Here is a 24,918-nt window from a genome sequence, read left to right as displayed (position 1 = left end):
ACCGAGTGAATCAGTCGACATGAAGGAAGAGCAGGCTGATAAATACAGAAAGTACAGAACTGGCCTTTTCAGTTTGGATATGGTCCCCGGGAAACCAGCATAAATAGCACCTTGTATTAATAGCCTTTGTGAGCTCCACGTGTGATTACCTCCATACGTCTTGTCAGCGGCACACTTAGCGTTGGAAGTCAGCTTTCTTTCACTGCAGCCTTCTTGCAGAATAATAAAACCAGAAGAAGAGCTAGAGGATAAGAAGTTGGTTCTGATTTCAGCTTGAAATCTGAAAAGATTTCTGAATCTTTTCAGCAAATGAAGGCTACCCATCAAATCAGCTTCAGAACATGCCCCCGAATAGGAATCATTAAGTTTTCATCATAGAACAGAAATATAAAAAGGAATTAAGCAAAGTGTTCTAACTATACAATCCCAAGAGAGTGTGTATCATTTGTATGTGTGTGTGTTTTTTAATTTAAAATATAATCCATTTTCGCTGAGAAAATAAGACAAATTTGTTCCTATATATTAGGATAAATATAAAATACATTATTGTTTGAAAAGTGGAATATCCTAGATCACAATTTCAGAGTACATTTTGGCGCTTATTTGTATTTATTAGACCAGTAGAGTGAGAGTGTAGAGTCGAATGAGACCGAGGAGTAATTTGGGACAACTTATCATTAGCACAGCAACAAATCATATAAAAGCTGTACCTGAAGCTAATACAGAAGATTTCCTTACATGTACGTTACATTATTGCTCCAGTGACTGCTACCTTTGGTACTTAGTAGGCCATGTTGGAACAAAGGTGACATCTTCCTGGGTGTATTAACAACTTAATTAGGAGGCCTGAGGTGTGGATTTAGACAGGATAGGATTTATATCTCCTCTCCACATATTCTAGTACCGAATATGGTTGAGTTTCGTAACTTCTACTCAGATGCAAAACAGGGCTACTGTCACTTTCTGCAGATTATTCTAGAAAATTTCTTGCCTGGTCCATGATAGAAGTTCAGTCTAGACCGGTTCTCTTCTCTTTCAGGTAAGCATTTAGTAAATGTCTTTTCCTCTCTACCAAGACACTGGGAGGAACTGAATCCATTCCACCTTTCTGTTTACTGAGCACACACTGGATTGTGGCTATAAGATATGGATATTTCATCACAGCTTTTTACTGTCTACCCCCTGGTGAAGAGAGGTGTAAGGCAAAGGAAGCCCTGATTCGGAATGGCCACAGCTGTCACCGCATCAGGAATCCGTTCCCTTTCCTGTCTCACCATGCCTTCTCTCTACCTTCCCTTCCCTTCTCTTCGTTCATCCACCCAATACAGCTGACCCCGGGCTAGCGGGTGAAACAGGAACGGGGCAGGAAGGCAGATCCTGCAGTGGGGCTGGGCCTGGGGCGGAGAAAGCAATACCGCCGGGTTAGGGAAGGGTCGACCCCAGAGGTGACGTTTGAGCTGGTCTTTGAAGGCAGACTAGGAGTTTGTCATCCTGGGAGGGAAAAAGGATTCCATGCAGAAGAAAGAACACAAGGAACCAGAAATAAGAGAGACCACAACATGATTTGAGAGGCGTGTGTGCCCTGGGTCTCACTCCATGGAAGTGAATTTTGAGCACATCCCTCTCAAACCAAAAATTTATTGATAAGTAATTTGTGTGTGCTATGGTTAATCTGTATACTGAAGATTGGGAAAGTCTACTTTTTGGAATGAAAAGTAGACACATGGGACTTCCCTGGTGGTCTAGTGGTTAGGACTCTGCACTCCCAATGCAGGGGGCACAGGTTGGATCTCTGGTTGGGGAATTAAGATCCTGCATGCCACACAGCTCAGCTTTAAAAAAAAAAAAAGTATGTACATGCAGTTTACTATTTTCTGTATGCCCCTATTTGGGAAGCCATTGGCTGGGGCAGGTCCTGAAGATGAGGGGCAACAGGTGAGCCTGGAGATGCTGGCTGGTGAGAGCCTTTTGGCCCAAACCAAGAAGTACACATTCTCTCCTCTTCACACAAGAGTCAAAAGATGCAGGAGCCCTCAGGAGGCCAGAGCAGTGGAGGCTAGGCCTGACTGCCTTGGGTCGGAAGTGGGCCAGCATTTCTGTGACTTTTCCTGGCCCTATCAGTCTCTTCTAGTTGCTCTTCCTGAGTTTGTGTTAACTGTGATTCATCACCATGGTGGCTTCTGCCTAGATGCCCTCTTCCCCCAAAATTGGAGGGAAATGCAACAGTGTTCAGAGTGGTTGGCTGTATTTTGGGTATGAGACAGAGATTTTACCTCATTTTATTTTGAAATTTATCTTCCTTTCTACATTTCCCAGTTTTTTGTTTTTGTTTTTTTAATGAGCATGTAAAATGAAGTAGCTTCCCCAGTGGCTCAGAGGTTAAAGCGTCTGCCTCCAATGTGGGAGACCCAGGTTCGATCCCTGGGTTGGGAAGATCCCCTGGAGAAGGAAATGGTAACCCACTCCAGTATTCTTGCCTGGAGAATCTCATGGACGGAGGAGCCTGGTAGGCTACAGTCCACGGGGTCTCAGAGAGTCGGACACAACTGAGCGACTTCACTTTTCTAAAATGAAGTAGAGCTGTAGGTGGCGCTAGTGGTAAAGAACCTGCCTATCAGTGCAGGAGACACGGGAGATACAGGTTTGATCCCTGGGTTGGGAAGATTCCCCTGGAGGAGGAAATGGCAACCCACTCCAATATTCTTGCCTGGAGAATCCTGTGCACACAGGAACCTGGTGGGCTATAGTCCATGGAGTCACAAAGAGTCAGACATGATTGAAGTGACTTAGCACAAAATGAAGTAAATGAAGAACGTTACATCCTTAAACGGTACCCTTGTACTGTAAGACAATCAACACCACAGATAGAAGTTTGCTTTCTTTCCCATAGATGTATTTTTTTTAAAAAGGAGATGGTAGTAAGTCATATCATTTTTATACCTATAGAAGCTGAAATACAGATAAGTTTCTTTCCCTGAATGCTGATCTCCATGGAAAGAAACAAAACTAAGAAGTAGTCAGCAAAGATAAGAAATTATATTCTTAAGCCAAATCAGATGTAAAATTCTAAATAGAGGTATGTAAGGAATATAGATACTTTTTAATTGAACATGTGATGATGTGGGATTTGTAGAATTTGCAGGATATTGCAACTCTGATGTCATTTCTTAAATTCCAAGAAGAAAAAGGAATCCCTGTCCATATTTGTTTGTTTGTTTTTAATAAATTTATTTATTTTAATTGAAGGCTAATTACAATATTGTAGTGGTTTTGCCATACATTGACATAAATGCACCACGGGTGTACATGTGGTTTTCAATTAATTATTGTGTGTAAGAAACTCCAGGATTTTGTGTTGAGAGTTAGTCTTTATGCTTCATCTGCACATGCCTATGCACCTCAGATGGTGTGGTGAAATATTCACCAACTGTAATTTAAATCGTTATCTAATTCCAATGTAAAATATGCAGACTAAGAGGTATTAACATTAACGGGTTATGTTACCTCTGATTTTAAAAAAAAGGAAGAAAAAAAACGGCCTCAAGCTGATTGGCAAATGGAGCCCAGCTGCCATGTTCACTGGCGGCCAGAGCGGTGTAGCTCCGCCGTACCTGTTAACTCCGATTCGTGCTCAGAGACATTCTGCTTTATTTCCCTGAGACTCACGATTTCTAGGCAGCTCTTCAAAGAGTTGCATCCCAACCCCAGCTGACAGGCTGTAGACATGCATGTTGGGTTTTGTATGTTTGTTGCACAACACGTTGGAATTCAAGAAATCTTTAGATCAGTTGTCAAATCACTGCTGCATTCAGAAAAAAAAATCCAATTATAAGAAGAACATGGGCTGTTGTGAAACTGAGATGCAAACGTGGACAGAGTGGAAGGTAAAAGACTCAGGAATCCCAGCAGAAAGCTGAATAAATGAGCATAGCCGGCTCCTTGATCATGAGCTGTAGTGTGTGCTGGCAAGTGGGGCTGGTTAGGAGAGCCCCGTCTGGGATCACTCGGGAGGACCTGATCACGTGGGCAGTGAACGAAGGGGTGTCGTGGAGACTGCTGAGTGGTGAGAACAGTGACCAGCAGTCAGGGCAAGGAAGGCGGCCAGGATGGACATGCAGGGGAGGAAGAATATTCACCCTCTACCCTTCTGGGTTCTTGACTGAGACCCTGTTATAAAAGACAGATTAACAAGAGAAAAACAAACAGACCTGTGGAGACACTCAGGGAAAAGTGAAGTGCCCACGGTGGCCTGGAATTCAGGATTAAATACCATCGTAATAGGGAAAGAGGAGAGGCATGTAGACCTCTGAGGGAGAGGACATGACTTTTAGGAAAGATGAACTGGTCCTTAGAAGAGCAAACGGAAGGGATGCTGCTGCTGCTGCTGCGTCTCAGCCACTTCAGTCGTGTCTGACTCCTTGTGACCCTGTGGACTGTAGCCCGCCAGGCTGCTCTGTCCATGGGATTCTCCAGGCAAGTGTACTGGAGTGGGTTGTCAGGCCCTCCTCCAGGGGATCTTCTCGACCCAGGGATCAAACCTTTGTCTCTTCTATCTCTTGTATTGGCAGGCAGGTTCTTTACCACTAGCGCCACCTGGGAAGCCCGGGAGGCATGAGAGCTTGTAACAAAGTCTGACCATGGTGCCAATTCTAGTCTCTCCTGTGGCGAGTCAGCATCCTCCTTGTTTGATGAAAACTCCTGGGAAAGGAGATGGGTATATGACACCTGAGCTCCTTTTGGACAATCTGTCTTGAAGCAGATCGGAGAAAGTGTCTCCCTGCATTTGCTGTTTTTCACTGCCCATAGTGTTCACAGTAATCAGTATACCAAAGTGCCATATTTGGGGGTGGCATATTCTGCTAGTCTTCAGGGAGCAGAAAGGGGAAATGGGGAACTGGCAGCTATGCAAGAGCCTGGGCGCTGTTTGTAGCCGCCTGTTCTCCTGACCCCAGGAATAGAGAACCACGTGTAGTCTTGCTGTGTGCATGCCTGTCAGGCCAGGAGCACCTTTATTGGCAACAGCAATAGTTGAGAAATGGGTGAACTGAAACCCCTGACTAGTTTTGCCCTGGGCCCAAGAATTCTTGGCAAGATGTGGGGGAGTGGACTAGAAATGGTTCCCGTGGTAACAGTATATAGTACACCCTAAGTGGATAAAGGGAGGTTTTCTGCCCTCCACCTGGTGGACACAAACCTTTCTTCCAGGGCAGGGGATGTAGATGCCTAAACTCCTGAGCAGTACAGGCGGTCTCTTCCACCAGCACCTGCACTCAGCTAGCATTCCTCCCACGGTCACAGTTCTTACTTCTGATGCCTCAGTAAGGAGCAGAGCCCAAGGTGAGGGGAAGTATTTGTACTTCACCCTTTCTCTTTAGTGAAAGAAGTGGAAATTGTTTATACAGGAAGTCTGGCTTAGAGGCTTCTCATTGACATGCTTTAAGCTATTTGATACAGGCCAGGAAAGGACATGACTGAGTGACTGAGCAACAAGGAGAGGTGAAACATCCCCTTTTGTTGTTGTTGTTACAAGTTTAGTTGCTGAGTTGTGTCTCTTTGTGACCCCATGGACTGCAGCACACCAGGCTTCCCTATCCTTCACTATCTCCCAGAATTCGCCGAAACTCATGTCCATTGAGTCTGTGATGCCATCCAACCATCTCATCCTCTGTCGCCATGTTCTCCTCCTGCCCTCGATCTTTCCCAGCATCAGTCTTTTCCAATGAGTTGGCTCTTCACATCAGGTGGCCAAAGTATTAGAGCTTCAGCATCAGTCCTTCCAATGAATATTCAGGGTTGATATCCTTTAGGATAGACTGGTTTGATCTCCTTGCAGTCCAAGGGATTCTCAAGAGTCTTCTCCAACACCTCAGTTCAAAAGCATCAATTCTTCAGCACACAGCCTTCTTTATGGTTCAACTCTCACATCCATACATGACTACTGGAAAAGCCATAACTTTGACTATACCAACTTTTGTTGGCAAAGTGATGTCTCTGCTTCTTAATATGCTGTCTAGGTTTGTCAACAGCTATCCCCTTAGCATTCAGTAGAATCCTTCCTCCCTAGCCATCTCCACATTCCTGGTTAAAGATCATTGATTTATTTTTGGCTGCACTGGGTCTTGGTTGCCACGTGGGCTTTTCTCCAGTTTCAGTGAGCAGAGGCTGCTGTCCAGCTGTGGTGTGTGGGCTTCTCAAGGTGGAGGCTCCTCTCATAGCAGAGCTCAAGCCCTAGCAGTGCAGGCTTCCATAGTTGTGGCGTGAGGGCTCGATTGCCCCGCAGCAGGTGGAATTTTCCTAGACCAGGGATCAAAGTGTGTACCCTGCCTTGGCAGGTGGAGTCCTCACCACCGGGTCATCAGGAAGTCCAGTCTCCACAATGTTTTTCTCTCTTAAGGGACCGGCGGTCCGGAGGCTCTGCCTCGTGCTCATCCTCCCGCGAGCACGGGCTGGGTCTGCTTCCTGAAGCTCTACTCTGCTTGGTTCTGCTTGGCAGCCCAGGAGTTAAAGCTCTACATGGAAGCACTCCATCCACCAGAAGGTTGTGAAGCAGAATCATCCGGGATCAGATGCTCACAAGCAGTTTCTCTCACCACGGCCTCCCTGAGGCCAGTACAGGAAGATGAAGTGTGGCCCAGTTTTAACTCTTTAACATCTGACTCCGGCTGCTCTTGGAGGTTGAGCTTGTTCAGCTCCCTTTGAAATCCTACCTTCCCTTCCTCAGCATCTGCTGGTGGCTTCTGCTCTCCAGCTTCTCACCCACTGACAGTCCAGTGGCTGCTCCCCACCAGGGCATCTTTATTCATCAAACACACCCGACTCTACATGGCTCCTCCGAGCTCTCAAAAGAAGCCGTTTTGTCTCCCTGTGTCTTCGCCTCCACATTTAAAGAAATCTTTCACAGAGAAGAACATGATAAATCTCTTCCTGCGGAAGTGCCTTTCTGATTCTTTTTATTATTGTTATGATTAGTCCTCTATAGAAAGAAATCAAGACGGTGGAAACATTTTTATAAAATGACACTTTATCTCTGTGATTAACTATATAATAAACCCTAAAGCCTCGGCCATGGTAATCTTCCTCTCCTTACACCTTATTGCTTTAATAATAAAAGCTTTTTTATGGCAACAGGATAAAAATTTTACTATCTAGGCAGTTTAGATAAAATGAGAAGATGTGTTTTTGGAAGGATAAAGGGCACGTCTGAAACATGTGAGGTCAGCATGGGTTTTTTGTGAGCTCAGTTTATGTAGAACATGTTTGATAGTGTCTGTCTTCAATCTGGTGCCCTCCTGAGGACTTTATCCAGCCATTTAGAAAACTTTCAGTGGTCAGAAAGCTGATTAAAGACTTCCGTGTTTCTTCCAAGTATCACCTTTGAAAAGCAAATATACCCCGTATCTAGAATAGCAGATGATTAGTGTGGGGAAAGTACAAATTTCAATAATTTATTACCCTCCCAATTTGCAAACAGAATCATTCTCTACCTGTTTTGATTCTGAGCCAAACCCTATGAGGTTTTGTGAATATCATTGTACTTTTATTCATAAGCTTGTGTCTCAAATGATTAGATTCCATCAGTGACAAAAGTTATATAAATTTTTGCATAAACATGATTTGTATGCAAGTACTACAATATACCAATTAAAGAGTTTCATTACTGTTATGCTGTAGAAAAATGAATATGCTGTCTTCCATTCCATTCATCACTATTAAGCCGTTTTTGTTGAGCAGCCCACAATAGTCTAAGATCATAAAGTCTAAGAACGGAAGTTTTTTAAAACTCCGTCAGAGTTTCTCTGGAAAAGGAATGAGTAAGCAGAGACCTAAAGAAAGTCGCCAAGTGAAGGAGGTGAAGAAAGGCAGGGTTGGGGAGGAAAGGTCTTCCAGCAACAGGAAGGGCATGTGCCAGAGCCCTGTGGTGAGGGGAGAGAGGAGCTCCTACCTCCCAGGGTGTCTGTTAGGATGCTTGAATGAACTCACTGCTGTGACGCACGGGTGCTGTCCCTAATGGGTGGGGCGCAGGGCACGCTCTCGGGGTGTAAGTCACAGACAGCTCTCATCTGGAGGCTGCTGTCCGTCTGCACACAGTGGCACCTTGAAAGCCCACATGAGACCTTCTGCTTCTGCAGCAGGGATGGGACAGTGACACTGATTTTTCTGTGGCTTGTCAACTGTCCAGTGCCACCCCTCTCCCTCCCCTGCCTGTCTCCTAGCTCCCTCCTGGGTTTTGCCCAGCGCCCTCCGCCCCTGCCAGGCCCACAGGGCTGTTTCCCATCAGTGTGTGCCTCTGTCCTCGTGTCTCTAAGAAATTGCCGTGGGACTCGTGAATGGCACTGATGAATTTGCTCAGAAAGTTGGACGTGACACCAGGCACTGGGGGCATTTAGAAGGTGTTGGGTGCGGGGAGTTCCCTGGTGGTCCAGTGGTTAGGACTCAACGATCTTGCTGCTGAGGGCACGGGTTCAATCCTTGCTCAGGGACCTAAGATCCTGCAAGTCTCAGGGAGCAGCCATAAAGGTCTTAGACACGGCCTTTCTGCTCGGACCTTCCTTTGAACTGGCTCTCAGCGTGCTATGATGCTGTCTCCTTGCTGTCTGGCAGCCTGCCAGAGGACTGGCCAGCCTCCACCATCCCATCCTCCTCTTCAACTTCCACATCCTCTTCCCGAGGTCTTCCCTTCCAGAAACCTGCTGCCTTGAAAGGACAGAAGAATACAGCAGAATTCTCAGGTGCACCTTACTGATTCTCACAGGAGAGGTCCTGGGGCGCTGCCTGGAGCCAGCACCTTAATCCTGATTTGCATCCAGCTCATATATTCTGCACAGGGTCCTGACGCAGCAGAGATCCCTTGGCTCGCCTTTATGCATGAGTTTTGAAAGCAATCATACATAGCGGTGCTTGAATTACTAAGATGCTTGAGGACAGTCTTTTTGTTGAAATACCCAGAGGAGTGGAGGCATAGTTTGATGCCAACTTCACAGGCTTTTCGCATCCTCCAGTGGGCATTAAACAGATTAACAATTTATTGTGTGTAGTCTTCATCCCTCCTGTTGCTAGCCCAGGAGGCCTGAACTAACCGTGGTGTGAATGTCCAGCTTTGTTTAGTCCATGTTAGACCTAGGGATACAGATTATACCCCAAATATCCATCTTGTAAACTCTCTGAGCCCATAATTATGTTAACAAGTTTAATCAACAAAAATGAGCTGTACTTTTATAGCTGACAAAGAAATTACCAAAGGCCCCTTCCTACACCATCTTCCTCACCCAGTGCATGGACACACCACAGGGTCCGTGGTCCTGTTTGGGGACTGAGGCCATGGGGATTGTGGAGGCCGTCGTGGCATTCTGACTGCAGTCTGGCCCGTCCCGTCCCTTGAAATCTAAAGACACCTCATCTGGTATCACGTGCTCCTTGCACGATCTCAGAACCGGGAGACTCTAATCATAGCCGTCTGGTTGATGGAGGGTGGCGAATCCTAAGCTCCTCTTCCCACCATTGTCATTTTCTTCTCTTTCCTTCTGTGTCTCGCTGTTTCCCCCGTAAGCTCAACAGGTCCTCTCACCTTCTTCCTCTCAGCTCCCCCAAAAGAACGTAGGCTCCACAAGGCTGGCAGGAATCTGTTATGTTTTAATCCATAGCTGTATCCCCAGCCCCACCCTCAGCTCATATTTGTCCAGTGGCTGAGTGGTGTGTCAGTCTCTCCAGAGACTAGAGTTTCCTCGTGCTCTTTGTGGCATATCCCGTGTAGTCACCCCAAGTGGGCAGCCTGGCTTCACTGTGTGATGGAGAGAATAGAGCATCTCACGTGACCTGCAGCCCGGAAGTCAGCAGGGTCCCAGCCCCCTGGACCAGTTCCCTGTCTGCGGAAAGGCGAAAGCCCTGAGACTTGTGTTGGTCCAGGGATGAGGGCCAGACCCCCGCCTTCTCACCGGCACTCTGCCTTCAGGCTGTGACCCCTTCCCACCTCCTCAGCCCTGCACTGATGCGGACTTGAAACTCTGCCGCTTCTTCAGTCTGTGTGTGTGTGAGGGTCTGTGGGGTGTGTGTGTGCCCACACACACGCAGACCATTCACACCAAGTGTGAAGGTCTGGATGCCCCGAGCGAGGCGACCTCACACGCCTCACGGTAGCACCCGTGGTCCTCCTGCTTCTGGAAGCTCCTTTGCATTCCTCACTACCAGTGATTTCTCCCAGCCTCTTCACCCTTACACAGCGCCCGCCGTCCTGGCTGGCTCTCTCTCTTTTCATCCCCCTTTAAGTTGTATCCGACTCTGCGACCCCGTGGACTGCAGCACTCCAGGCTTCCCTGTCCTTCACTGTCTCCCAGAGTTTACTCAAACTCATGGTCGTGGAGTCAGTGATGCCATCCAACCATCTCATCCTCTGTCGTCCCCTTCTCCTCCTGCCCTCAGTCTTTCCCAGCATCAGGGTCTTTTCCAATGAGCTGGCTCTTCACGTCAGGTGGCCAAAGTATTGGAGCTTCAGCTTCAGCATCAGTCCTTCCAATGAATATTCAGGGTTGATTTCCTTCAGGATTGACTATAAAAATTCAAACCATTTTCTCAAGCAGAATAGCTTAGCATGTTGTCGTCATTTGGGCTCCAGACTCCAGATCTCTAGGTTCTCACCTAAACTCCCTACCAGCTTATCCATTACCCTTGTTTTCCTAAACATTAGCATAGAATTGCCCACTCCATTCACTTGGCCTCTATGTAGCTGCATTTGTGAACTTTAGAGGAAAGCTAAATATACCTGATAATTGCAGGAGTACAAGCCTATTGACTTAACCCAGCATTTCATACAATTCATGAACTTATGCTGGTGTATGACCTCCAGAAAGAAACGCAAGAAACTGGTAGCAAATAGATACTTGCAGGCACAGGGACTGAGTAAACTGGGACAGAGATGGGATAAAGACTTTCTTCTCGCTGTCCGTCTTTCTGCATCATGTATTTCCTATATTTAGAACACATTGAAATCACATGTACTTAATGTCAATAAACTAGGCACAGTCCTCCTAACATGCTAATTATACCAAAATGGTCATAGCCAGTGACCTTAAGCCACGTGTCTGCGCTTGATGGTTTAGGCTTCAAGCCCAGTTCTAGAGAATTTGCCACTCCTTGTTCATGTCAGCTCTTTCCATTAGGATTTCCTGGTTGGAAAGAGCCAAGCTCTTCAGCAAACAGTCCTTATTCTCCAAGTGCTTAGGCTATATCATTGGTTGAGGAGCCCTAAACTCTTAGACATAGATACATCCCAGGAACCACTTCCTACCTTGACAAATACTACACAATATTTTCTCTTAGGGGGAATTAGACTTTCAGCACACTTTAAATTTTAAAAGTACATCTGATGGAGAACAAAAAGTATATCTGTTGGAACAATCTGAGTATAATAAAGTAATAAGGATAATAACTGAAGTGTATTGAAGCACATTAAATATGAGTTCATAATTAAACTATACAAACCAGCAAAAAAAAAATCATCTCATTGATTACTTTTGCGTAATCAATGAACTTTTGCAGGAACCAACTCTTGTTTTGAAAACTGATAAATAAAAGGAGAGAACCGAGCATTTATTCTGACTCATCCATGCAAACTGTACTTCATGATAACCGAATAGTTGGTAAAGGAAGGTTTCTCTTTAGGGAAGTTTTCAATAAATAAATGAAAGATTGAGAGAATTCAAATATTCTCATTTTTCAAATCCTGTTGATCTAGGCAATGACCACCAATAGCTACTAATATAATAATCATTAGAGATGTTCATTGTATTTCCTTTACATTTATTTTGAAATGTAGAAATCTGAGCACATTCAGGTTTTATTTCTTTTTCAAGAGGAATATTTATAAGTGTATCCTGTTATGTGTCTGCTGATAGAAGTATATAACATAAAGTAATTTCTCCTGAAATAAGAAACAAATCTGAATTTAGTCAAATTTCTATATCATAGCAAATTTATAGAAAATAGAAAAGACTGGGTTACGTAATACCATGGACTTGCAGTCTGCAAAATTAAGACCTTGAATAACTCTATAGGACACATAGCTTGGTTTTTTTTAACAAATGAATTTCAAAGGAAAAAAATTAAAGCGAGAAATAGGAGGAAATGTATAGATTAAAATGGATATAGGAGACAGTCAACCAGTTGTCATGAACAGGCCTCATTTAGATCCTGGTTCAAATAGTTTTAAAAAAAAATGTATGGGGCAATTAGGAAATTTTGAATAGTGAGTATATATCTGATAACATTAAATTATTGTTAATGTTTTTAGATATTGTAATACTGTGGTTACATTCCCCCAAAGTTTTTATCTTTGAGCTATCTATATTGAAATATTTATGGTTGAGATGAAAACTTAAAAAATCTGGCATCTCTGCTTATATACACATAAAAATCTGTGAGAAGATATATAAGTGATTTGTGATGTGTTGATTCTGGAAGGGGACCAAGGAGTTAGGATGAGAGAGGAACTTTTGGACAGATAATTATTACTTTTCCAGATCATACTTTTTCAAAGGACTAACCAATAAATAAATATAATGGAAAAGGTTAATTTGACCTTGAAATGCTTATTTGGGCAAACAAGAAAGCATGGACTCAATACAGAACATGTGGATGGATTGACCCAGACCCGTGTTTCCTGGGACCCTCTGCATCAGAACTGGGCCCCCTCTCTGCCTCCCAGACCAATTCTGGGAGAGCGAACCATGGAAACATTTGAGAATTACAGGCCTTGATAACCTGAGTGCCAGCTTTTCAGATACTTATTATATTGTTTTGGAACTTTGAAAATGCATAGGGCAAAAATACTCCCAAATTGAAATTCAAAGCAGTGCAATTCTGAAAGTCTGACAAGGCTTGTGTTTTTAGATTTGCTGACAATGATTTAATCAGCAGATGTCACTGTGTAACTCTGGGGGCATCCCTTCCATGTTGTCTCATTTTTGGAAAGGCAGAGCCTGCTGCTGGCATTGTAACTTAGAAATATTTATAGTAATCTTGTATTTTGTTTAATGAAAACAATTTTTCTTTTATTTCCTGTGCCTATTAGAAGTTTATCTTTGATTAAGCATTCTTTGCTTTTGTTTTTTTTTCCCCCCAGCATCATTGACAAAGAAGTTTCATTAATGGCTGAAATGGATAAAGTTAAAGAAGAAGCCAGTAAGTAGACACATGGTTGTTCGATTAGGAGCTTCCCAATCAGAAGTAATCAATAGGTCAGATGACAGTGATACAGATTCTGAATAAAAGTGAAAGTATTCGTCACTCAGTTGTGTCTGACTCTTTGAGACCCCATGGACTGCAGCCTACCAGGCTCCTCTGTCCATGGAATTCTCCAGGCAAGAATATTGGAGTGGGTAGCCATTCCCATCTCGAGGGGATCTTCCTGGCCCAGGGATTGAACCCAGGACTCCTGCATTGCAGGCAGATTCTTTACCATCTAAGTCAGATTCTGAGTGGGGGCCAAAAGGATGAAACAGAAGCACCCACTGAGCAGAAGGCAGAATATACATGCAGCAAAAAATAGGTGTCACTTGGGTTTATTTAAAGTTCAGGAGACTTTTGTGTCTAAATAGGACTACTTATAATTAACTGGGTTTAAAATGATATTGAATTTAGTATTAAATTTTTAAAATATAAGTTTTTAAGCTTTATAGTTTACAAATATTGCTATTTTACTTATACAATCCTTTTCACTTGTTCTTTCAACTCACTCAAGTTTACCAAATTAGGTTCCCTTAAAAATTTTGTTCTATTTGAAAGTTACTTCAATTCCCCTTAATATTTTTAATTACAATTGTAAATTTAATATAGCTTATTTTTTCAAGCACTTCAGAAACCTGAGAAGGCAAACTCACAAATGTAACCAGCAAAGTATTCCAAGCTCTTAAGCAACACTTATAAGATTAATAATTCCCTGGTGACTCAAATGGTAAAGAATCTGCCTGCAGTGCAGAAGACCTGGGTTCAGTTCCTGGGTTGAGAAGGTCCCCTGGAGAAGGGAATGGCAACCCACTCCAGTACTCTTGCCTGGAGAATTTCACAGACAGAGGAGCCTGGTGGGCTGCAGACCATGGGGTTGCAAAGAGTGAGACATCGCTGAGCAGCTAACACTTTCCCTTTCAGAGATGTACTAAATGAAATTCTCTTAAAACACTCCAATTCTGTGTACAAACTCAGTCAAATTCACTGGCACCTGCCAACTTAACACCCCAAAAGAAATATTTTAAACTGAAATCACAAGTGAGATTGCTTAAGATACAGAATATTCTATATATAAAATAATAAACACACATAGACAGTCTTGATCATTACAAAACTTTTTCTAAATTTAACACAAAATATTAGTACTCTGGGTTTGATTTATTTTACTATTTTTACACCTATTTCTAAACCTTTCCACTGTTGTAAAGTTACTCAATAGCCAGTAGGGTGGATTTGCCATCTCAGATAGGCTGAGATTCATGAGTTGGAAATTTCAACTGAGACAAGACTGTTCAGTCAAATTCAACACAAGTGGACATGCTGATCCTTCTTTTATTTTTAAATTCATCTGCTTTATTAATGGGAAACCTAAGACTGTATTTTTCAGCTGGAATTTAGTTTTACAATTTTTATCTCCTAGGCATTTTAAATTCTTCATCCTTACCCAAGTCTTATCTCATAAATTGGATGAATGGCAGTCTGCATCCCCAAACCAGCTTTCAGATAAATTCCTGTACTTTTGACTCCAGTGCTTTTTTTTTTTATCAGTGGAGGATCAGACCAAATTCTTCATTCTTTTAATATTTTTCTTGCCTGGCCCTTGGCCATAATTCAGTAGCCATTTTATGAAAAAATAGCTATCATTATTTTTGTTAGATGACTTTTCTAAATAATTTTAAACAACATTTTAGAATCTAAAATACAGCAGGTTTTATCAAATAAAACTAAATATGATCCAGGGTTAAGCTGTGGAATATTTAGATATTTTCACAATCCCTTTGTTTGTGAAAATATTTTCTTTTTATGGAATTTGTTGATTTCTTCAGTAGCAGTAGATTACCCCATGACGGGATTTTCCCTGTTTCTTGGGTACAGCTTATTTTCAGTTCCATTTCCTAATGACAAAAATGCTAACTTCCAAAGCAAACACAAATATTTCTCTAGCACCAAGATAGAAAGTTACTAGCCCATCACATTCTCAGACGTTAACAGAAGGCCTCAGATTTCAAGTGTTCATTCTTCCTCCTTGGGACAATGATATTCGGTGGGGCATCTCTGGAGAGCATCCCTATTTTTAAAGCTGATTCAGTCAGTGAATATTTACTGTGTGCTCTGTATGTGCTAAGCACTGGTGGGGAGTGGGACAGACCGCAGCCAGATACGTCTGGAACTGCAGACTCAGAACTTTCAGGCTAGCTGAACCAGCAAGATGGGTTCACAGGATACCCCTAATTTCAGGAATCTGTCCTGGTGTCGATCTGCCCAGTGCCCTGGGGAAGCCAGTTCACTTACCTTGGGGGCAAACAGAACTGAAGTCACACCCAAGTTCCACCCATTTACTGGCTGTGTGACCTTAACTATTCTGTGATGTCCTCCAAGCCAGGTCCCTTATCAGAAAAGGGGACATAACACACGCAGCTACCAGGCACTGAAAATGTGGCTAGGCTAAATTGAAATGTGCTATGAGTGTAAAATGCACGCTAGCTTTCAAAGACTGAATATCTTAAAAAAAAAAAAAAAAAAAAGTAAATATCACATTCATAATTTCTGTATGGCTGACCTGGTGAAAGAATGATATATTGTGATATACTGGGTTAAATAGAAAGTTATTAAAATTAAAAATGAAAGGAAAGGGGGGCATAACAATTGTGTCTATCTCAAATAGTTACTGTAAAGATAGAAGGAGAAGACACATGTCGGACACTTGGCACAGCGCCTGACGCAGTGTGTCCAAGAGGGAAGGCTCATCTTAGTAAAGAAGTTAGTTCAACCGCCTGAGAAAACAGCGGTCAGAGGGTAAGTTAGGCGGCCTCTCTCAGGTGACCCACACGTGTGTTAACCGTGAGTCTTCTTTACCGAGAGAAGACTTACCTTTAAATCTCTCTATAAAGTACTGAACTGTCTTTGTGCGTAATAAGTCACTTCAGTCGTGTCCAACTCTTTGCCACCCTGTCGACCATAGCCCACCAGGCTACTCTGTCAATGAGATTCTCCAGGCAAGAATTCTGGAGCGGGTGGTCACCCCCTCTTTCCAGAGGATCTTCCTGATCTGGGGATCGAACCCGCATCTCCTGCATCTCCTGCCTTGACAGGCAGGTTCTTTACCACTGCGCCACCTGGGAAACCCCAAATTGTTCTTACAACCACCATTTGAGTCTCCTTATCTATGGTCTCAAGAGTATTTTTTACAGTCTCCATTTCCTGCACATGATATAAGCCACATTTCCCTAATTATAACGTAAGCTTCTCTATTCCTCATGACACCTAACACAAAGCTGAGAAGACTGTGAGTACTTCATCGTGTTAAGTGAATCATTATAGTTAATTCAGTATCCATGGGCTGTAGGATCCAGTGTTAGTGAGCATAAATGCAACTGCAACAAGAGAGTAGATAAATATATCTCACTTTATTAATAGTATTTTTAGTTAGGATTTTTTAGTACACTAGTCAAAACAGTTCACATAGGCTATTTCATTTAGTTCCATAATAATCCTGTGAGGGGTATACAGTTATTACATATTACAGAGGAAGAAACTGAAGATGCTATAGTAGTATGATCACAAACTTTGGCTGCCCAGGGAATTGGAGGCCTTAGACAAGCATGTTCCCAGAGTGTCGAATTTACTAGAAATGGGAAGAAAACATTATATTAATGGAACACAGATTCATCATTAAGCAAAATGCAAAATGCAAAATTCACCAGGATTTTTAAGGAATCAAAAGGATTTCAAAGACAACTTTGTATTTAAACAGCTACTTCTGCCCCAGCTCCTGGTTCCCTACCTCCCCCACCTCGACCCCAGGATTTCAAGTACACCCTCTGCTAAGAAGTATTATTCGAGAAGACCTGAAATTTTCTATGGTTCAAGTAATATGAACAAGCTTCCAGTGTATTCTAGACACTTGAAGGAAAGTATAAATCCTATTGAGGGAATGGATTTCAGCATACCAGATGACTGTTTATAAAACTACATAAATAATATTAATCGAGTCTTGAATGCAGTGAACATCTAAAGCCATATGGAACTATCTCCTTCTACACATTTCTGAAAGGATGGTACTTTCAGAGCATACTTATTCTATTTTAAATTATAGGATCAATGAATTTTAGGAACTGATTTGTTTTGGTTTTGCTTTCTGTTTCTGTCATTGATGTTTCTGAGGTGAAAATGTTGACTTCCCCCTCAGAGAATATTAGCTTTCGATCTCAAGTCTTAGGGCTTTTTCATAATGGAAATCTTTGAAATGTTAATGAGACTATATGTAAAACTCATCCCAACACTTGCTGATGCAAAGTATTCATTCCCATGCACATTTGCATGAGTATAAACTCAGAATTTATTGGTGATCTTGCACCTGCATTCCTATTTTAGGGCCCATTTATATCTATTTCTACCAAATCTTTTGTTTGGTATGAATGCCCAAATTCTAAATAATCAAAAAGAACAATCACCCCTAATTGTCACCAGTCCCACAAATGATCCATTAAGAAAAGTCAGATCTGTTTAACCGTGTAGTCACTCGGGGTCTACTGACCCCTTACTAGCTGCTCATCAAATCTGGACCTTCAGAATTTCTCATTTGCCAGAGGAAAGTACCTCATTTCATCTTCCTACTCAAGAATCATTTTCTCATTCTCTAGGCTTTAGTCCCACCCATATGTTGAATTATAATGGGAAATAATTGATTAATCAAAGGTATGCGTGAGAGCATGCTAAACCACTTCAGCTGTGTCCGACTCTTTGTGACCCATGGACTGTAGCCAGGCTCCTTTGTCCACGGGATTCTCCAGGCAGGAATACTGGAGTGGGTTGCCATTACCCCCTGCAGGGAATTTACCCACCCAGGGGTTGAACCCACATCTCTTATGTCTCCTGCATTGGACATCTTTACCACTAGGACTACCTGGGAAGCCCAATCAAAGGTATGGGTCCTAGATATTCTTAAGTGGCCCTGTAGTAAAGAAACTTCTGCCTTTCTTTGCATATTCCTATTAAGTAATGCACTGATCCATTCATTGGAATCTTTCATTCAGCAAACATATTGGGCACCCACTGTGTAATAGGTCCTAGTTATCATAAATACAAAGAACTAAATGTGCAGTTTCTGCCAGAATTGGAAATGCCCACAGGGGCCAGGCAGGTCACATTAGTGAGTCAAACAAGGTGAGTGGGGACAGAGGAGCAGTGGACTAGAGCACACTGGATGTCGTGCTCCACGTAAAAATGGCAGTGACTCCTCAGCTCTAGCCAGTGGTTTTGATATGGGAATGCTTGGCCAACTATGGCCAGAAATAATAGCCAGAAATCCAGCTTTTGAATGGAATACCTTACTTTTCAAATACGGGCAATTTATTTCTAAAAGTAATGTGTGGACCAGATGCAAAGAACCAACTCATTGGAAAATACCCTGAGGCTGGGAAGGACTGAGGACAGGAGAAGGGGATAATAAGGGATGAGATGGCTGGATGGTATCACAGATTCAATGGACGTGAATTTGAGCAAACTCTGGGAGATAGTGAAGGACAGGAAAGCCTGGCGTGCTGCAGTTCATGGGGGGTCTCAAAGAATCGGATACAACTGAGCAACTAAACAACAACAATGTGTGGACCAAACAAAACATGTGTACCCTGTCACCAAAAGTGATGGTGGGCTAACCTTTTTGTGACTTCCAGTGTGACTGGGTAACCTGGGACATCATTCAGTAATATGATGAAAATTCCTTTGCATCCCATCATCAGGACAAGCTTTCTCCAGCTCCTCTATATCCCGAAATGCTACCAGGCCGAGCTCAGCCTCTGCTCGGCTACATGGTATTGTAAATGGGAGGCAGGGGGCATCCCAGTAAATGATCAAAGCATCGTTAAAGTAGTCTGGCAGATGATTAGGCTTTATGAGTTACAAATCAGTTATTTCACTGACATCTTGACATTGGTATCAGCATAAAAAAGATGTTTCTCAACCTGTCTGAAGAATGGTTTATGGTTTGCAGGAAATATTAACTCTCAATTGATTCTAAACATATTTGGGGGGTTTTGAAGTGACTATTTTGGACATTTATAAATTAAGGACTCTTACAATGGGAAATCACAATGTTTGCTGGGCATGTGCTCTGTGAATCTGGTCTAATAAAGCATTTGACCTTTGTTCAGCTGAGACGGGAATGTGAATTCCGTGTGCATATCATATTAGTTAGATGGACTTTTCTTTTGTTGTAACTCAAAATCTTTGTCCAAAAGAAGTGAAGGCAATTCGCATGTGACTGGAATGAGAGAACTGCAAGTCTATGTATTATAAAATCAAACTTCTTATTTAAACCTCACCCAATGTATTTGTATTCATTGCTTTGATTGCTTTGAGCTCCATGATCTTTTGGGGAACATACACACACACACGAATTAACCTGTGGGCTCATACATCTAGTTGAACCTTTAGTTCATCTGGCAAGTGTGTGAAGTGTGATGCTGAAAACGCCTTTGTGTCTTCTCTGTATGTGCAGATGCCACAGACTGCAGATGAATTCAGTTCAAGCAGGCTTTGACTCACTCTGGGAATTTTTCCATTGTGGACACGTAACAAAAACAAGACGCTCTGGTCTGCAACTTCTCTTTGGTTGCAAAATGGAAACAAATCTGCAAAGCAGCGAAAGCAGAGGCATTTTCTAGCTCACAGAAAGCTAATAAAGGAAAACTTTTATGTCATATTTCAATAACACAGCTAGTTGCCCTACATGAATATATGTTAAGTTCAGAGAGTCCAGTGTTCAAATTTAATAGTACAGCACACACAGAAGAACGGCTTTTGCTTAGTGGACTCCTGTCTTTGCAGTATCATTCAGGTAGGATTTGTACGCTTCTTTTCTTGGAGATTGTTGTTCTGAGTAATGCACAAATCTGAAAGTCCAAATTAAGTAAGTGAGATCACATGCCAGTGGGGAAAATGAAGAAGACTGTGGGTGTACAGAGAATCAGAAAGGACCATGTTTGGTTTGACGCTTGGTGGATAAAGACATATGTAAATGAGTGGTTGGTGCTGAACACCCAGGGACAGCCCACCTCAGTGACCAATTCAGAAAACAGTCATGGCGCAACCAAGTGATCAGTCTGCAGACGGAAAACTGATCCAAGAAATTAGGTCATTTAACATGTCTAAATCCTTGGCGTTAACGTATTATTCCTTCTTATTTGGCAGTGGAAATCTTGACTGCTCGTCAAAAGAAAGCAGAAGAACTAAAAAGACTTACCGATCTAGCCAGTCAGATGGCAGAGATGCAGCTGGCCGAACTCAGGGCAGAAATTAAGGTCAGTTCTAAAATATCACAGCCTGAACCCTGAGCCAGAGTTCTGATCCCTATTATGTTTGTTCCGCATCCACAGAGCGCTGCTCTCTGAGGATCTAAATCAGACACCCCGCTCTCTTTCACAGGGTTGAAATTGAGAATACAGAAGGGTAAAGAACCACCTAATCACTGTATTTAAATATACTATGGGTTGAAGGGATATAGCATTACAGAGAGGTACAGGCTATTGAAAGTGACCCAAATAAAATGTATTCAACCATAAATTATATCTGGGAAGGGGGATATTATTTTCACCATATGTAATTTATGCATATAAACCACACACATGTGAACACACACTAAGTATGAACCTAGTATAACAGTGAGGATTCTAAAGAATGCACAATATGTGGCAACTTCTTCCCTGTATCCTTTTCTAGCTTACTTGCCCTTTTATTAAGAATACCACCCACAGATATGTATTTATTGGATTTCTTCAAGAGGCTGACTCTGCTAACCTCCAGAACAAGTAGAATTGGAAAAAATATGAAGGTAGCCCCCCAAAGCAAAGTGTGCTCCGAAGACTCCAGGCTACACCTGGGCAGGAATGTAGGCAACAGTAATTACCAGACACTCTTCCAGGCACCATCCGAGGGAGTGACCTCCAGATGTCATCACCCCCTGAGCCATCCCCTCTTGATTCAAATCCCAAAGAGAGAGATTCTGAACCGCCGCCATCTGGGTCACATCCGCCATTTGGCCAAGAGAGATCTTGATTGACAGATCCACCAACGCTGTGAATCTTCAAAACTTTGTTGGGGTACAGTTACCAGAAGGAGAAGTTGTCACCACAAAGGCAGAGAAGGTATCTACAACAAGATAGGAAGTTACAGTTAATAAATTTTCTGTACCCTCTTTTTCTCTAGTATACTAAACATATGCACATACACATACAACCCTGCTTCTGATCAACTTCCAGGGAGCTGGGGTGCTCTGAAGTCACATTTGTGTGTGTTAGTCACTCACTTGTGTCCAACTCTTTGTGACCCCATGGACTGTAGCCCACCAGGCTCCTCCGTCCATGGAATTCTCCATGCAAGAATACTCCAGGCAAGGAGTGGGTTACCATTTCCTTCTCCAGGGGATCTTCCCAACCCAGAGATTGAACCCAGGTCTCCTGCATTGAAGGCAGACACATTTGCTGCTAGCTTTTTAAGTAGGGTTGTCTGCCCATCCCAGCATAAAAGTGGCTGGGAATAGTAGAAAGTTGCAAGTGACTCTTTGGTCCCCTCTGTCCTGGTTAGACATGAAGGGGAGCCCTGTGGAGATGAGGACTTCCCCTGAAGCTTCTGAGAAGTTCTAGAGGTCTTTCCCTTCTCACCTGCCCTCACGGTCTTTGTTGCCTCCCACCAGTCGATTGTAGTGGCCTCCCCGACCAGCCTTTCTGCCTCCACTGTCTTCCTCCAGCTCAGTCATTCAGCCTAAGACTGGAGTTGTTAGAGCAAATCTGGTCTCCCCCATTGAGGTCTACTCTTCTGTTCAGAACAAAATCCACCACCAGACTCCATATACATGATGTGTGCATGTGCGCTAAGTCACGTCAGTCGTGTCCAACTCTTTGTGACCCCACGGACTGTAGCCCGCCAGGCTCCTCTATCCACAGGGATTCTCCAGGCAAGAATACTGGAGTGGGTTGCCATGCCGTCCTCCAGGGGATCTTCCTGACCCAGGGATCGAACCCACGTCTCCTGCATTGGCAGGCAGGTTCTTTAGCACTAGTGCCACCTAGGAAGCCCCAGTATGTTATGACCATTGCTAATTCGTTTCAGTAGAAGAAACCCTTCATCTTGGGGACACAGATGCATTTCTAACGTCACAGATGTTCTCTGGTCCCAAAGGAGATTAGAATAGAGAGTGGGGCTGGTTGGTGAGACCTGTCCTGATACCCAGAAGGACATCCTGGAAGGCAAAACAAATAACAAACACTTATTTTGATGAATATGAAATTGCCAGCTTCCTGGTCTATTGAAATCCACTCATGTTCCAAGTTTCATTTCTACCTATCAAAACCCTACTCATCGTAAAATGGTTGATAGCATAGGCTTTGGAATGCAATATTCCAGCTCTTGCAAACTTGGATAAATTACATATTCTCTTAGATTCTTAGAACCTCATTTCCCCCTCTGTAAATTAGAGTTAATAACAGTACTGACTTCATAATAATGTGATCAGATAAAAATGAGATTATCTGTTAAGAATTTGGCCCATGTCTGGTAAGTGTTCAATATTTTTTTAATGTTCCAGCTCAAATGCCTCCTCTTACATAACTCTTTCCCTATTCCCCTCAGCAGGAAATAATTTCTTTCCCTTTCATATTCCTAAAGCACCTACTACATTCTGCCTTATATTTTATTTTATGGTAGCTGTCTCTCTTGCCACGTGGTGAACTCCCTGGTAAACTCACAGAGGGACTGAGTCATAGTTATTTCTGTATTTCTCCCTCTGTCATCTGCACATAGATCTTAATTTCAAATGAACTGAAAAGTAATCTCTTTCCCACTTCCCTTAACAGCACTTGAAATTCTACCATTCAAGATAATGGTTTCTAGTTACTAAAGGCTTTTGGACTTAAGTGGGCTGTTTTTTCAGTCGTGTCTGACTCTTTGCGACCCTGTGGACTATAGCCCACCAGGTTCCTCCATCTGTGGGATTCTCTAGGCAAGAACACTGGAGTGGATTGCCACGCCCTCCTCCAGGGGATCTTCCCAACACAGGGGTCGAAGCCATGTCTTTACGTCTCCTGCATTGGCAGGCAGGTTCTTTACCACTTCCTGGTCCCCTATTAAAAATGGAGACGGATGTCTAGGAAGGTTGACACACTTTCTCATGAGGAATGATAGCTGAGCAGGCCGTTGGGCAGATTAGTAAGGCGGCCAGAAGGCAACCCCATAACTTACAACAGGACAGAAAGTGCAAGAAAGAGGGCTTAGGATGCTGAAAGGTTAAGTAGGTGAGTCCAGACACTCATCTTGCCTGAACCACAGTTTTGTCTAAGCCCAGGTAAGGTAAAGACAGGACCTGCACGAGCTCCCAAGAACAAGAAGGTGCTCGTGCTCCAGGACAAAGCCAAGCCCGCTTGAAAGGCGCCTCCCAGCACAGAGTTGTTGCCCCACTCCCCTCCCGGCGATGCTCTCACACCGACAGGGGGGCGGGAGAGCAGAGAGAAGGGATCAGCGTGTCTCAGTCATTTCTGTCATCATGGGGTTCTGTCTCTTCCCCGCAGCACTTTGTCAGCGAGCGCAAATATGATGAAGAGCTCGGGAAAGCTGCCCGGTTCTCCTGTGACATTGAACAGCTCAAGGCCCAAATCATGCTCTGCGGAGAAAGTGAGTTCTGCATACTTGCTAAATAATTCTGTGTGAGTAAGCCTGGCACTATTGGAGTCAATATGGGAAATGTCAGGTGTGTGGTCCCCCAGGGGGCTAAAGTAAGGTCTAAAGAGATTTAATGATCTAAGGTCATGACACGAGTCACTAAAAATGTCAAGATCTGAACTTGGAGTCTTCAAATGCCACTGCCCGTCAGTAAATCCCCAGGATTTATTAAGCAGAACAGAACAGGTCAACTAGTTTATACCTTTTGCAAACTTTTCTTAAGCATTGCCAGATCAAGTGTCTCTGTGATTTCTAAAGTCTGGTTCTGCACAGACCTGTTATGGGAAGAGCAAGTCTCCCTAATAAGTCTGGGAACAATGGGTTATTGTCGTGAAAGGCCCAGCTGTGTGTGTGTGTGTGTGTGTGTGTGAGACACACGCACTGCTCAGCAGTTCCCGAGCCTCTCCCTTAATTAGAGCAGTTAACGTGCAACAAAATTGGCTGATTCTTTCCCCCTGCTCCAGCCCACCCACTGAGGGAGGTGGAAACCTGCATTAAAGTGGCTCCAAGGACAGCCACAAGGAGCTCGGAAGGACAGATGAAGGACATGGAATATCCACAGCCTCATAGTGAGCTAAGAAATGGAAATCTGACTGCACTTCTTTTTTTAAAAGCGGAAATTGCATTTTTTCTCTGAGTATAAAAAATACAATCTTGATCTAAAAATTACACAGCTGTATTAAATACAACATGACATTACTTTTGAGGCTCATTCACACTTTTATGCACATATAATCTATTGTGTAAATTATGCAGTGTATTTAATTATACTGCCTCTTATTTACTATACTACATGACATACACATATAGTAAGAGAATTTGCTCTTATCATTTCACAATATATGGTTGACATTTTTCCTTGTCAATATACTTTAACCCATAATTTACCTAAATATAACTGACATAAGCAGTCCCTGGATTGTGGCCATTTCGGTTGCTTCCATCTTCTCACCATTAAAATAACATTGCTGTGAGCATCTTGTTCAC

General features: G+C 43.1%; 1 protein-coding gene across 6 annotated transcripts in view; it reads left to right on the top strand.

Moving 5' to 3' along the window:
• SPATS2L (spermatogenesis associated serine rich 2 like) overlaps positions 1-24,918 on the top strand; it is a 184,631-nt gene that overhangs the window by 154,720 nt on the left and 4,993 nt on the right. For all 6 annotated transcript variants that reach the window (XM_065930871.1, XM_065930874.1, XM_065930875.1 and 3 more), the window contains 3 exons: positions 13,115-13,173; positions 20,410-20,519; positions 23,781-23,883. In XM_065930871.1, coding sequence (XP_065786943.1) covers positions 13,115-13,173; positions 20,410-20,519; positions 23,781-23,883 — 272 coding nt within the window. The remainder of the gene's footprint in view (positions 1-13,114; positions 13,174-20,409; positions 20,520-23,780; positions 23,884-24,918) is intronic.

The sequence above is a fragment of the Muntiacus reevesi genome, chromosome 3 (genome assembly GCF_963930625.1).
Source record: "Muntiacus reevesi chromosome 3, mMunRee1.1, whole genome shotgun sequence".
NCBI lineage: Eukaryota > Metazoa > Chordata > Mammalia > Artiodactyla > Cervidae > Muntiacus > Muntiacus reevesi.
Note: the sequence above shows the minus strand (reverse complement) of the source record. Positions and strands in the feature narration are given on the sequence as shown.